The sequence below is a fragment of the Ammospiza caudacuta genome, chromosome 5 (assembly GCF_027887145.1).
Source record: "Ammospiza caudacuta isolate bAmmCau1 chromosome 5, bAmmCau1.pri, whole genome shotgun sequence".
In the NCBI taxonomy this organism is placed as follows: domain Eukaryota; kingdom Metazoa; phylum Chordata; class Aves; order Passeriformes; family Passerellidae; genus Ammospiza; species Ammospiza caudacuta.
The window spans coordinates 56,042,585-56,059,018 of NC_080597.1; the positions used below are offsets into that span (position 1 = coordinate 56,042,585).

A 16,434-nucleotide genomic window follows, 5' to 3' on the forward strand; every position below is an offset into this window, starting at 1 on the left:
CAAACCAAAATTTTTCATAGGAAAATAAATATTTTAATTTTTACGACCAATCTTGCCTAACCCATAGATATTTTCACATAAAGTCTGTTGTGATTAAGCTAAGTGAGTTTGGATCTAAATTTACATCTCAGCTTTTACAAATATTTCAGATGAATTTCTATGGAATAAATGAAGAATGACACCTTAATTAGTAATGCTTCCCTTGGCAATTAGGATTCTCTTGGCTTCTTTCAGCAATTAAAGTGGCAGTGGCATATCATTAAGATCTTCAGATCCCTGTGCCTCCTCAGAAGCAATTACTGTGTGAAGCACTGAAAATCAGGCTCATAGCTATAATCTGTTCTCTAAGGATCTAGCAGCAGGATAAACACGTTTGCTTCTTCCTTCCATAGTAATTTTGCATTAAGCCATTATCATTATCCAATCAATCATTAATGTAATTTTAATGTGTCATTTTTCATGAAGTTCAATTTGATTTTTAAAAAGTAACTGATTATAGTAAATTGATTTTGCAGAAGTGTGTAATAGCAAAATCATTTAAATGAAGACAGTTATCACATTAGCACTTTTCTCCATGGCAAGATGCTAACATTCATTTAGCACAATGAAATGCCAGCATTAAGCACAAAGTAGCATAACAGAAAATACTCACATGAGACACCTTGGTATAATAATAGTAACACCTTCACACAGCACCAGAAGTGCAGCTTATAACATACATAGGAAATGTTGACCTTGATATATACAAGTGCGTGTTCCTTTATGAATGTTAAAATGAGGACAGGTTTATCAGAATTTAGCAGGTTAAGATAGTTACACCTACATGAAGGATATTTTTAACCCTCTGACAAAATAAGCAAAAAATATACACCATTGCTTTTGAGCCCAGCTTAATTATTTATTAATTATGGGCCAAAATTTGACCAATATTTCTGCAGAAATATAAATCCACTAGCTTAGTTTTTAAATTTTCTGTTACTTTCTCAGTAGCCTCATTCCAAATGTTGGAAGTCCTTGAAATCCTTGGGTTTACTCTGTGCTGGGATTTATGAGTTTTACCTTGCAGAAAGGGATACTCACGTGCTTGTCTTCAGGGTCTCAGGGTCTTGGATCTTCAGAGTCAGCAACTGTCTGTGATTTACTCTTGAAAAGAAAGATTATCCCCTCTTCACAAGCCCTTCAAGAAAAGCTCTTACGGTTTCAAAGGAATCATGTTAACTTCCTGCTGTAGTTAACTTGCAGATCAACCATGCCAGTCTTTTCCAGCAGATGAAATATTATGAAGTATTATTCAACGAAGTATTCTGAAGTTTGCAGCCAGGATATTTTCATAGCAGTTTGTGACATATCCTTCTTTAGAATTTTTCACTGAGTAAAGAAAATATGCTCTACACATAGATTTGTGGTGCTGGATGTTAGATAACACTTTGGCAGACCTTGATGTAAAGTAAGGAGCAAGCATTTCTGAATATGCAGTGATATTTGCTGTGCTGCACACTTCAGGTGCTGATTGCATTTTTTTACCAACCCCACATTTTTTCTTCAACAGTCCACCGTGTCTGAAATTCAAATAAAGCCTATTTTGTCAGCCACACAACATATCTTTCATGAATGGTAAAAACCTTGCGTTAATACAGTTTGCCTCAGCACTACAGAGCCACCTACAGCTACAGTGCTTGTCTTGATCAAACCTGAGATTGTCATGCTAGGTCCAGACTGAACATGGATTGGGAAATGAAACTTTTTAGTTCACACCTCTTTTGTCTTTGAAGTCAAATAAACTCAGCTGAAACTCTAATACATCTTTATCCCTTCCTGTCAGAAATGACAATGAAATCTTTTGCCCAGTGTCTCAAAAGTATATGGCAAGTAAAAACATGGTCACATTGTCCATGCATTGAGCCTGAACATGAGCCAACTCAAATTCAAAAGTGTTGTGAACATGTCAGTCACCCCAACAGCTCTGTAGGCAGGTACTGGCATCACTGTGCCAATGTTTGGGTTTTGTGCTGGGTTTTGGCCAACTATTATGGCTCCATATCTTTGCTACCAAGTCCCATGACCTATTCAATAGAGTAAAAGAAATCTCTGCCTCCCTTTTGCTTCATAAATAAGTTTCATTATGAGACAATTGCCTTTGGAAATATACACTTTTGTTCATGTTCTGTATTCCAGACATAAAATTAGCCTATAACGTACTCTTTGGAAAAGAGCTCCTCAGTGTGAGTAGATAAAAATGAGGTTCTTTGGACAACTTGGGCACTAGAGGCCAGCTAGACTGAGCAAACATTGCTGCATCCCATTTGCCAGTAACAGGACAGTCAAGAAAAACTGCACACAATATAAAATCATGGTGAGAGAGAGCAACTAAGTTTTACTTGGACCCAGGTGAGATGAATACACACAATTCTTGTGAGGGGATTATCTTGCAGCAGACTGCTGCATCCCACAGTGCTTCAACATGTAGCAAGATTTCACAAGGCAACAACTGTGACAACAGGAATCAGAAATATTTTTGTTATTTGGTTAGTGAATCAAGAACACATCTTTACTTTGTGGTAATCATCCCTTTACTACACATGAGGAAGACTGGCTGAGGATTATCTTTTCACAGAGGAGTTTTAAATGGCACAAAGCTAGTAGAAAAATCTCCCATTTGTATATGGATTGCTGGTCATCTCAAAAAAACGCTGGCAGTGGGCAATCTCTCAAGCATTTTTAGAAAGATTTACCTTATAAATTTATTTGAAACTAATTAGGAGTAATTGTAGTAGAAATGACAAAAATACTAACTACTGTTCTAAGTACAATATATATAGAGAGAAAAATTTACCTTACTACCTCCAATGCACTTTTTCTGTTTTTCAATTTCCAGTATCTTAGCACTGATAAGCCAAATTGTCAAGGTACCCCACCCTACCACCTAGCAGCTGCTTTGAGAAAACTCAGAGAATGCTTACATAGCCTAAACACCTAATTTTTTTTTGGCTGCTATACTGAGGCCATATGATTAAATGATCAGAAAAGAATTGCAAACTATCTGATGCTATGTAAAGCTTGCAAAATTCAAACAAACCCTATGCTTCCTGGTCTTTAAATTCACAAACCAAAAAGTAAGCATTCCAGCAAAGGACAAGGGAGAACTTTCCTCTTTGAGGCAGTACCTGAAAGTCTTTGCTCTGCTACCCTTTTCTAAGAAATGCAGCAGCAGCAAACAGAAAGCTAGATGGTGCTACTAAGCTGACTTTATGATTACAACCAGATACGCAGCACACAAACTTGGAAAAATGAATCAAATACTATAAAGAGATCCAGAAGAGTTTACATATGTAAATGAAGAAATGCTGTAATTAGGTAAGTATTTGAGTATTTTAACTTTTGGTTCAGGAAATTAGGCTATATTGATACGAAATGAAAAAGCAAAACGGATCTCTCGGATAATCTGCTCTTGCTTTTGAAAGAGAAAAACACTAAGGAGAAACACATTTTCAAGTACTGTTGAAAAGCAATATACAAAGTTTTATCTCACAGAACGTAGTAGTAATTGAAGAAGTCTATGCTTCATATTACCATATAATACCAAGCATTAGTAAGGATTTTCTAAGATGTTGGAAACATCTTAAGTATTATTAGGTTTTTAACACTTTCCTTCACTTTGAAGCAATTCTACACCTAGTCATTTAAGAAAAATTAAACTTGAAGTTTTAAATTAGCAAAAAACTCCTTCTGTCTTATCTGTGACAGGGATCTTGCAGCACTTGCTAAGAGGTGTGATTGTATTCCTGACATCTTACTTTATCTGTACAAGTAACCCAGAGTTGCAATAGAGTAATTTCCATGTAATCACCTTGCATATTTTTCTGAAATAATGAAAGTGGGAGCAGATCTCACCTTCAGATCAAACCCAGATTATCCACCTTTAAGTTGCAAAGGTAATTCTGTTTCTCATCCTGCCCTTCTTTGCCAGGTGACCACAGACAGAGTGTGTGTAAGAGCTGGCACCACCCTCATTCTGGCTGACTTCAGTGCCCCCGTGGCTCTGACCAGCTGAGTTATGAGCTCAGTAGCAGCAGTGACTGTGTTTATCCAGGTGACAGGCACACACAACAGCCCTACCACCGAGACCCCAGTGCCATCCTCAGCTTTGTCACCAAATTGTCTGTGACCTTGGGTGATCTCAGTTTACTCCAATGTTTCATTTCACTCCGCTGCAAACCAGATTATACTCATCTTCCTCTCTAAGGATGTGTGACAAGTGTCATATAAAATAGAGGAAAAAATTACTTCTCCTCTAATTCTGCTTCTTAGAAGACTGCTAACCAGAGCATTTGTCTCACAGATTTCCTTTAGTTCTGAAACTACAGCAGCAGGAGAAATGTGATTCTTCAGTCACATTCAGGAATCAGTACCTGTATTTACTATTCATAAATGGTCTCCTAAGAATATCTCAGCTAATTTCAAGTGCAAAAGAGAAAAAAAAGCTATCAAATTAATGGTGATCTTTATATTCTCAAAATACAATTATAAACAAAAAACCACAAAGAAAAACAAAAAACATCAACAAATTGTGACAGAAAAATCATCTTGCACAGATTCTTTATTATTACAGAGATTACAATTTTAAAGAAGTCACCAAAATGCTTTCTTTATAGATGAGAGACAGAGAGAAAATTCTAAGTGCTTGTAGAATGTTTATTCCAAATGCAAAAGTTTAAGAAATTAAATGTATATCAGTTCCATATGCAACATGTCATAGCAGAAAGCAGAACAGAACATGAGGAATTAATTTTGCCCTTCAAATCTTGGCAAAAGTTTAGGGCAAGAGCAAGGCTAAAATGTTTCACTCTGGAAGTCAAACCCAAATACTACCACTTAGTAATATTGTCCTGTTCAGGCTGTTTAGTTAGTAAGAATTTCATTTTACTTTATTATTTATTTTCCTTTTTTTTTTTTTTTTTTTCTTTTTTGTGGTAAGACCACAGAGCACTCCTAATAATTTTAAAGCAAGCTTTACAAAACCATCTCTCATTCATTCTTTTTTCATTTCTAGATTGGAAGCAACAGAATAATACCTTTTAGTAACCACTAGGCTATGCTAAGATACAACTCAATCTACTTTTTAAAATAATGTATGATTTACATGCACGCAGATGTGCAAAGGCACATCAAAAAACCCCCATGCATTAGAGAAGATATTTAGAGTAACCCACATATCTTGAGTCAATTAACCTGTCCTGCTGGGGTTTTAAACCCTAATATAATTATGAATTAAGGAGATCCAACTGAGCCTTCCTGAAGCAAACAGTACCTACCTAATGCTGCTGTTGTAACTCAACAGAAATAAACAGGCTTTTAGCATTTTATAGAGGAAGTTTTTAGCTCAAATTTTACTTCTTTCCTCTGATGATTTGCTTTTTATTCAAGATTGGAACTGAAAAAAAAAATGAGAAATGTTAAAAAATCTTATATGGATGTTTGCTTTACTAAGTAAAGGAGATTTTAAAAGTATCTGGTATGTGCTCATACTTATAGATAAGGGAAAGGTTACCACATCCTATGAGCAAGTAAATATAATACAAATTATGAGAAAGGCATCTGTAATGTCATGAATTGTCAATAATTGGAACTGTTCTACAAATCCCCATTAATGAGCTATATTTACCTTGTCACTACTCAGACTAGCTGTGAATGCTTGTAATGTATTGACAGGATTCAGATACAAAAGGATAATTATCTATCAGTCAAGTTAATTCCCACTTTGAGAGCCTTTCATGCAAAAATAAAAATAAAAATGTAAAACAAGTAATAAGATGTTTACTGTAAGATGTATAATAGTGTTCCATTTTGTTAAGCAGGTAACAGAATACATTGAAAAAACATGAATTGTTTCTTTAATAATGTTTTAAGTCAAATTAGTGGAGTAACACTAGATTGACTGTACAAATGCACCAACATAAAAATAAACCTCTTTTTTAGAAAAGTACAAATGAACTGCAATTGAGATTCTCAGTAGTGTTAAGTCATAAAGATTTTTATTTCTTTCTCTTAGAAAGGTTACAATTAATAATTAAAAATCCCAACTTTATAATCTAATTTAAAATATAATTTTTGGTTATGACTGCAGAAATCAAAGTGAGAACGTGACTTGAAGGGGCTGCAGTCCAGAATACTATTTGTGACTTCAGTACAAGACAGTATAATTTGTAGAAGTGAATATTCTTGAAACATAAATGCAAGAGAAATTTTGAAGTCTTCCAACATATCCCCTGTGTTAGTAAGTAAAGTCAGCCTTAAAAAAGAGAAAATGTTCTCAAGAGATAAAATTGAAAACCACCATTAGATTTGGCCTGTGGGTTTTGCCAACCCTGCAGAACCTGAAATATTTGGGCACAGTTCCCATATCTAAAAAAACTGTCTCTTACTGTAATTATCTTAGATAGAGTATTAATCTACTAAAACCCATCTTTCTGCAATTGGCTGTAGGATAAAATTTGAATTCAACTCTGAATAAATTTTGAGACTCTCATCTGAAAAACATTATGTAATGCCAACATTGCCTTCTTTTCCTATGACAGACACCGAATCTTGTATGTTAGTTTGTTAACTCTGACACACAGAAAATATAAGTTGTCTAGTTCAAACGCTGGTTAAGGATAAGGCACGAGATGCCTCTGAAAAATACAATGAAGAATTAGAACTTAGCTGGGTTGAACACACTAACTACACTAGAAGTCTGTCATAAAGGTTGTAAAATTCAACTTGCTGATATTATGAAATTCCAGGAGAAAGGATGATCACATTCTGTCATCCTTTTATATCTGTTCCTTTTGTGTACTCTACGACCCTGTATATATATGACAACATTCTAATAAGGAAATAAAATAAAATAAAATAAAATAAAATAAAATAAAATAAAATAAGCATAGACATAGATCTCCTTGTCATTTCCACTATTCAAGATAGCATCAGCTGTCTTTGAGCTCTTCAGCACTTGATTTTATCCTATGGCCTCCTTCATTATGTTTTAAGCAAACCCTGCTTTACAGAGAGACTTGAATTTCCATATTGTGCACGTTTTCCAGGGAATTGCAGATCCTGGCACTGTTATAACCCTTCTCAGTAGAGCACAATCTTTGGCTGAGCAAAGTGACAGTGCCTCCACTCCCACAGCTCCTCCAGAGTGTGGGAACCTTTTCTACCAGATGCTTCCTGGATTCACCCTCATATGTGTATGATCCTGGGAGGTGGTACTGTTTTCCCTTGTAAACAGTACCCTCCTGAAAACAGGACAATTGAAATACTAAAAGTTTTATGCTTCAGATATTAATTTTTAGGATATTTGGACTTGAAGAGCACAATGAATATTTAAAGCCCCATTTCCACTGACTTCAGCTAATAGCTGTTAGTGGTGCGCACCTCTATGAAATCAGATTCCAGATTATCAAACTGGACACAGGAAACAAATAAGATACCATCAGTTACTACAGGGGCAAACATTTCAGTCTGTTACAAGAAGTCCTTCTGTGCAGCACAAATGGGGATAAAAGCCAGTTCCTTTCAATCAACTCTCAACTATTTTAACTCTTAAATATTCCTTTGCCTTTCTGATGATATTTCCCATCATCCATCACAGGTTTCCAGTCTCTTCACAAATGCAGGTTTCCCTGATAACACAGCATCATTTCAGAACCAGAGCAGCTTTAATATGTGTATTGAAGCAGACGGGAATCCCTCTTGAAAAAACAGCAAATGACCACTTAATACTTACACTTACCCAGGAAGTCAAGAGAAGGCTGCAGGGAGTGCCTGGATGATGGCTCTTCATAATATTAACAGTTCCTGACTGTACACACTAACAATTCTGCTAGCAGGTGTTCTTTTCCCTCTAAATAAATAACCTTTTCCTTCCTCTCACTGCAACTCCAGTGTTTCCTACAGTACCACTTCAATCTCTTAAATAGTTATTGAAGGAATTATTAAGTTTTAATTTCATTTTACGTATGTTAATGGGGGAGAAGTCCACACATCTGTTGGTGCCTTAACTTTCCTTAACGTGTGTCTAATAATCATTATAGCTAATAGCTATAAAGAAAAGGAAATGATGACTGACCCAGAGCATTTTTAGTGAGAGGAACTACAGTATCTGCCTAAAGAATAGTCACAGCAATGACCCTGAAGTAAAATGTAGAAGTAAATCACAGTGCCAGGAGACAAGTATTCAAAATCAATCTGAGGAAGCAACCATCATCAGCAGACAATAGGGATAATGGCTGAACTAAATTATTGACAACAATATTTGATTTGGTTCTTTAATGGTCAGACAAGAAGACTGATATAAACCAGTATGGAAAACTGAACTGGGGAGGTTAGGAAGACCCTCTGAAGACCCCAGAAGAACAGCTCCTTGCCAAGACAGCCTCTGGGGAAACACAGGAGCATGATGAGAGGAAACACTGGAGCCTTCTCCTTGTTGCTGGATCCAGCTGCACATTATACTCTAATTGGGGTTGTAGACAGCATGACCCTGACATTATCAGTGACCTGATCAAAAATAGGAACTTATCCCAGTCATTGCTTGGGATGGATGCATGGCAGCACAACACCCCTGATGTGTTTAGGGTGGAAGTTTGCAATTGAACCAGGTCATGTGCAGATGAATCAGTCGGACATCATTCTTTGCTGATGTGCTCAAGGCAGCCTGCCTGTGTGGCTGCCTTTTGACAAGGCTGCTGAGGAGGGTGGGCAGCAAGCACTGTGCCCTCCTGCACCCTGCAGCAGCTCAACACCCTCCTGCAGCAGGAAACTGAATCCAGGCTAGCGGGCTGGATCCAGACAAAGACGTGCCACCATCACCAAACCATTTCACAGGTGTTTGGTGAGTGCAAATGAATGGGGCAGAAGGTGGGACTCACAGGAGAGCATCATGCTTTAGTACAAACACTTATCTCTGCTCTCTACTCCAACTTATCCATGTCACCCGAGTCCTCCTGCTTTCTCCTGCTACATTATCCCATTTCCCTTATGTATTTGCTGCCCTGCTTGGAAGGTTTCTCATCTCAGTTCCAGTCTCCAAGCACAGTAACTCCAGTCCCCCACTGACTCCATGACTGGATTCCCTCCCTTTCCTCACAGCTCCTGGTCACCAGGAACAGGTCTCCATGCACCAAATCCCATTGTTACAGTCCCAACCATTTGTGTCTAAGTTTCACAAAACCAAAATGAGGGATACAATTGATACCTGGGGAATTTGAGTCCAACTGATTAACACTTTGAAAAAACTTAAGTCAGTTTGGTTGCTTTTTTAAAGAAAGCATAATACATAGGAAATTTTGGCAATTATTGCCTGTGTACAATGGGCAGAATACAAACAGGAGGAGACTAAAAAGAAACCTATATAGCATGGACAGTACATTGATTCTTTTTGATTGCTTTATAAAAAAAGATTCAAACTTTCTTACTGTCAGCAACACTACCTGTTTTTGCAGGTGGGCTGAGGAATAGTGGTGGCAGCTGATTAAAGGAGCTCTCTTTATGAACAATCTATTCCACATAGTTTCAGTGTCAGACAGAAAAACATCCTTAAACTAGCATTCATACATAATTTTTTTCAAGAGAAAGACCATGCAGCTGACAGAGAAAGGAAGGGGAGACTATGTGGCAAATACCACTTTATTAAAGTATTTAATTAATCCTATTGTAAGGAAAAGTATGTTTCTCCTAAATATTTTTAACAAAGTGCCATAAATTGTAACATTCAAGACCAGTATCTAAATGAGACTGTACTCTTAGTTCTCCATTTCAGATGTAGCTCGTCATCTGTATTTACACATCACTGAACATCTGAAATGAACCTTATTCCTGATTAGTCCAAACTTTTTGTATAAAATGAATAACACAAAACCATAGTATAGGTAATCTTTTAGACATTTAAAATATTTTACAAACTTTATGATTTTAGATACTTTGTTAAATACTCGTTAGATACTTTGTTAAAACACAGGCATAGTGACACAAAATACTAAAATAGAGACAGCCAGGAAATGGCCACTTACCCACAGTGCTTCATGTGAGGTGGTTTATCCATTCTCACTGCCAGTTTAATTTTCAGGTCACTGTCCTGGCTGTTTTTGGGAACTATCATTTTATGCAGATCAGGAGACTTTGGACTATTGGATGTTGGATATAACACAACCTGCAAGTCATGAAAAGAAAAATTTCAGCAAGTTGATTAAAAAAACTACTTGTAGTCTTTAATGGAAACATCTAAGCAGTGAAGATCCTTGTTGCATCTCCTCCAATACAAAAGATGACTAAAAAAGATTTCCTGAATCTAATAAACCAGCTGACTCAATCTCATTGTAACAGACCAATTTCAAAAATTAACTCCTTCCTTCTCTCACAAATGGAAATTTTCATATTATGAGTTAATAAAATTTCCTCCTGTTAATACATTTTGAGTTAACTTTTTTTTTTTTAAAGGAACAGTTGGCATTTCAAAAGGGTCATGTACAATTAAATAGGAACTTAAACTTTTACATTATTCAGTGCTCTGCTGGAAACCCTTTTGAAGTCATTTGCTGTAGTGTTATGCAATGGATCAGCCCTCAGTAGTGGCATTGCTTGAGAGAAAATAACCAAAGTATCTCTTGTTACTGTCTCCAATTTTGATCAATAGCATTAATAAAAGTCAATTTTAGTAAAAAAACACAGAAATTGTAGATGAATTCCAAAGCACCTTTGCTGCAAATGGAATGTAATAGATGTAAAATACTATGTTCAATCCACATGTGATATGACGCAAATCTTTTGTGTAATCCACAGTAATAGACATAAAAACCCCTCTAACCATTGAATTTTAAATATTTAATTTTTAAAACATTTATATAAATTTATTGGAACTTTTATTAATAAGTAATTTTAGATTACTGTAAGTCACAATAAATAAAATATTATTGTTATTAGTATTGTTATTTTTAATTATTATTTTAAAATATTTCTTTACCATCTAAAAAAGTGTATCCATTTATAGTCAGTACAATTAAAAATTACTGCTTCATCAAATTCTTACCCAAAGTGACATGTTCAGCAGTTAAATGCTGCTGAAATATAATTTCTTCCATTTTTATTAGAAGCACTACTTTTGAATCTGGATTCTGAAGTATTCTAAAATATTAGAATTTAGACTCTAAAGTATTCTAAACATACTACTTAGGAGACTTTCATAACATTCAGTGAGTTCTGAATTACAACTACTATGAATTACTGTTATCATTTCAAAAGTAACAACACTCTAAAAAGCATCATTTTTCATATCTTTCATTTCTTGAAAAATAAAATGAATCATTATGTTAACCATCAAGTTAATTTCCTACACATAGTAATTGTGTCATATATATAAAATGCAATATTTTGTCCTCTGCGTTACTACAAAGGATAAGTTAAGGATTTGAGCAAAACTGTCCAAGCAACTATAAATCTAACAGATGTTATTAGCCAAAAATATTATAACAGTGTCATTCAGATCTAATCATCTGAAAGATGGTGTAAGTAGAAGGCCTTCAGTTCCTCACCTCAATGCTTTACAGAAGCACATTCTGTTAATATCAGCAGCTGCAGTCAAGCAGAGGAATATGATGCATCACTCCTAATCAAATATGCAACCTTTGTAAGACCAGTGGAAGAATTAACCTGTCAGATCTATTGAGTACATTCAGTACCTTTTAAAGCAATAGCAGAAGAATCAGTACATTCTGATTTTAGCAAACTTGGTTACTTTTTTTTCTTTTTGCAAATGCACAGAAACCACTACTTATAACAGAGTTATTCGTTCTTTCTGGTTCTCATTCTGAGTAAAAGGCATTCCTTAAATAACATTTTAAAACATTATGAGCCTGGAAACCTTTGCATTCTGATGTATCAAGGGGGAAATTATTTTTAGTTTATTTACCCCTTTAACTGCAAGATTATATAAGCAGAATTATTATACATTCCTTGCATTTAATCACTAGGCATTCACATAGGACTGCAGGTGATGCTAAGAATTTTTCTTTTTCTACAGTCTGCAGTTCCTGTTGTCCTGTAACTGCTTATTAAGGCTCATGCATCTCAAGTGACACCTTTCTCCTGTCAACTCCCAGAGTTTTTAGAATGCTGATGAAAATAAAAGTAGACAAGAGTATGATTAATTTATATCTGTGGTAGTGACAATTCCTTTTCTGAATTTTAAAAGGAGTATTATGGATCTTCAATTTCAAAGCTCTCACAAAGAATAAGTATCCGTCAGACTATTTGAGTATGTACTGTGCTGGGTTTGTATTATATTTTGTCAAGCCTTCCAGCTTTAAACAACAAGAGCTTGAAAGAACTTTGTAATCAAACTTTTTGTTACACAAAAACACACACAAAGCATTTGACAAGCATGAATTATCTTTGCAAAAATCTTCATACTAATATTGCTCTTAAGGGCATTGATAGCTACTGTGAACCACAGCATCAGGTGGCTGCAAGCTTCAAGCTTCCACAAAATCACTGAAACCAAAACACTTGGCAACTTCTCCTTGATAAGAAAAGTAAAAAATTGCTGAAATTTCTATTAAAAGCATTCTCTCCACTATGGAATGCTGCAGTGTGAAGTCATTGCCATTGTCCATGGAGAAACTTTCTAAGGTTATTCTGTATCAGATTTCCTTAAGGATTTAAATCTTCTGGTTGTTTCATAATCTACTTTAAAAAATGAAAAGGTATCAACTCAAATGTCTCCTCTGGCAGACATAAGAATCACCTAGAGGATACCCTCACTGTGCCTGAAAATTTTATAAATTTAATAGAATTCCTACTGAATCATATGTTTCTGTACTACATCATATATTTCTGAAGTTTATTTTATTTTATTTTAATTTATTTTATTGTTCATACACCTGCAGATATCACCATGGTAGTTTATTCAGCAACAGCACAGAACATGATGAGTTTTTAGTATAGGTAAGTGTTTACCATAATTATACTAGCAGGTAATCAACATTAAAAAGTATAATGAACTATTAATGACTAGAAAGCTACATAGCAAACACAGCTGCTGTGCATTGCATTGCTTCAACTCATTTAAGGCAAATTAATAGTATGAGAACAGCGTGGGTTGAGATAATTCAGTAAATTTAATCATCTCATAATCATTAAAAAATACTTGACCACGTGTTCCAATTACACCTAGCATTACATTTCCTCAGACCACAAAGTAACTAAAAAAAGTGTCAAGTTCCCTTTGTGCCCCTCCACATCTGGATGAAAAATAAACACAAAAATTTTAAATATCATAGAGCAGAACTTGTAGGCATTTGTGCAAAGTGATGCTCTGAAAATACTGTTTCTTAGCTGTAAATGACCAAAAATGTTTCTCTCTTGACCTTAAAAGCTGACAGGTAGAAAGACAGGTTGAAGCTAATATCACTTCACAGCTGAACTAACCACCATTTTTGTGATTCCATTATTTATTTAGGTCCCCAGCTGGATCATAATAAAAAAAAGTTAATATAAGTACACCTGAGCCAATCCAGAAAGGCAATTATTAATTCTATTTTTGGCACATTGATCATATCTTCGTTTAAAGGTATGAAAGAAAGGTTGAGTTGTCCAAAGTACTCTAAAACTGGGGGCGTTCTTGCTTTCTCAGAGAAGGTAACTGAGCAAAACATTCAGAGTCAAAAGTTCTGTGCTGAAGTATCTCCTACTGGTACTCCCATGTTGAGATAAAGCTATCAAGCTAACCATTCCTGTTATCAAAAAAATATGCAGCCTTCAAAAGGGACTCACGAAGGCAAGAGGCAAACAGACTAGCAAGACCTCGAGAAAAATCAAGAGTCAAGATATTCTCTACATTTTCCCCCACCTGATGCCTGTGGCTGTGTGTCAGCCAACTTATGTCCTCACATTCTGGATGCTCCCCAGTCCCCCACTTCCACCAAACCCCATGATATTCAACAGCTGAACCCAAGTGATGGAGTTACCCACACTTCTGACCCAAGTATTTGAGATGAGAAAGATTTTTCAAGTAGGGATGATCTAAGAGACATTCTGAGATCTTAGACTCTGGGTACCAGACCTTGGTAATCATGGTAATTCTGAGTCGACTGTGCTGAGTTTTGGCTCACTGTCACAAGCAAAAGAGATGAAAGTGAAGAAGATCTACACCTTAATGCCCTGGCTGAAGAGGCAGGTGATGTTTAGCATGCTATTACAGAAAATTGTTATCTTGCCTTCAGTACAGACAGATCTGTGAAAAAAAGAAAGATGCAGCCTATCCACAGTCTCCTCTTCATAACACAGCCTGGGTCATCTTCAGGAAGCAAACCAAACCTCAGCCTAGCCCCATCCCCAGGGATGCTACCGACGCATGGGGCTGCCCTGGTGTCTCCCAATCCTGCTCTGTGTCCTGATACCCGAGGGAATTGTTCCTGCTTCTGGCATCCAGCTTCCTATCCTTTCTTCAAACTCCATAGTCTCCAACAGGAAAACTGAGACAAAAGTTCTCATGCCTGATGTACTCTTTCAGAATACAAATGGCCCCAACCTCACTTATGGGACATCTGATTTTGAAAGAAATGTCTACTGACTCTTCTCAAGACATCTTCTGCCCTAACTTGAAAGTTTGGAGCAGTTCTGTGTTGTCAGCCCCCTTCCCAAAGACTGGCTGATGCCAGAAAGGCAGAAGCTGCTGTCAGGGTGACAAGAAGCTCAGCTGAATGCCCCAGCAGCAGCCTGCCAAGCACAGCACTGCACTCACTTTCCCTGAGCATTAAGTCATGACTCTCTGCTGCCAGGAGGATGAAGAAAAAGAAGGTAAAGAAGAGACTCAAAATTGGAGGTAGAAGGGGGAAAAGGAGATGTCTCTCTTGAGAATATTTCCCTTACAAAAGTTATCATCTTGGGAACCCCTAAAGAATGGGTTAATAAGAGCTCCCTCAATCACAGAGGGAGTTGATGAGTTTTCTATACAAGCTCCATCATCTCACCTATTGAGTGATCTCTTGCTTCTGGCTATGATTACATTATGGCTGAAACACCAAGACAGGGCTTTGGGAAACAGGTGGTAAAAAAGAAACAAAAAACAAGAGAAATTGTATAGGCACATGGTGAGAGAGGTATCTAGAATACTGCTGATGAAAAAGAACTGGGAAGACTTCATAATTTATACAATCAACCTCTATGGATGGTGCTGCCGGAACACTAACCCTAACAGGCCTTAGCAATTGATGAAAGCAGTCTTTGAGTCCTTCCCAAAGAGGCTCTCCCCCACATCTAAGAGAGACAAGGCCTGAATGCAAAGTATCTCAAGCATTTTCAATGAGAGGCACTCTCAAAGAAGCTACTGAGAACCTCCCTGTTAGAATGGAAACAATAACACTCAGACATCACAGAGTGCTGACAGGCAAACCACTTGTGGAGCAAGAGACAAAGCAGGAGTGGAAGCAATCTCTTATAATTTTCCAGACTTAAAAAAGAAAGACAGAAGAACTCAGGGCTGAGAAACCACAGTAATTTCAAAGTGCGATGGAGAAACACAATCCCCAGGATGGCAGGCTTTAAATTAACAGTCACAGAATGAAACTGTCTCTGCTCAGGGGCTCTTTGAATGTGGCACAGAAGAAAAACAACAACTGCCCAGTGCAGTCAACATTCAGAAACCCATCAATCCTGTGAGTATAGGTACCTAGCCAGTACTGCTATTTTATAATTTTAAATCAAACGCAGACTAACAGCACTAAAGGAAAAAAAAAAAAACAAAAAGCATAGTTGCACAGCTAATTATTGCTGGTTGCAGCAGACTGTGACATGCAGGCTGTGAGACAATAGTTCTCTTTTAATTGAATAGTCAGAGCAACAAGGCTGAAATATTCTTATATTCAAAAAGTATCAGCGATCAAACACCACCTGCTGCTCTCACATTGTAACCACGTGCTAAGCATGCACAAGGGCTGTCACTTTGAATTACTTACTAGGTCTGAACATCTTTATATACAAAGTACTGAACAAGCAAAAGTGGTGTCAGATCCCTGTGTTTCAGAAACCACCAGGCTGATTTTTTTAGACGTAGTTACATCAAACTCTGAAGGCTTCTTCACACTTTCTCAGCTGTTGCACGTACAAATGAAACATCAATTCTGCCTTCTGCATGCACATACAAAAATTATTCAAGTGGCCAGATCAGTATCAGTCACATAAAATCTGTACCACAAATTTCAAAGATCTTTGACTTAAGCAAGTCCTTAACATTTCCTCATTAGAATAAGTTTAGCTTCAAAGATGCAGCCTGCTTCCCTTTCTAGAAGTTAGTCAGGGATTCAATTCACTGTATGTAGAGGTCTGCACAAACAGACACACCACTCCAAAAGCTCATGTTCTGCAGAACCCAAATCCAAATAACATCCTTTCCCCTTT

General features: G+C 36.6%; 1 protein-coding gene across 4 annotated transcripts in view; it reads right to left on the minus strand.

Moving 5' to 3' along the window:
• The window catches only part of CADPS2 (calcium dependent secretion activator 2), a 284,442-nt gene that overhangs the window by 126,887 nt on the left and 141,121 nt on the right, over positions 1-16,434 (minus strand). For all 4 annotated transcript variants that reach the window (XM_058806125.1, XM_058806124.1, XM_058806123.1 and 1 more), the window contains exon 8: positions 10,053-10,192. In XM_058806125.1, coding sequence (XP_058662108.1) covers positions 10,053-10,192 — 140 coding nt within the window. The remainder of the gene's footprint in view (positions 1-10,052; positions 10,193-16,434) is intronic.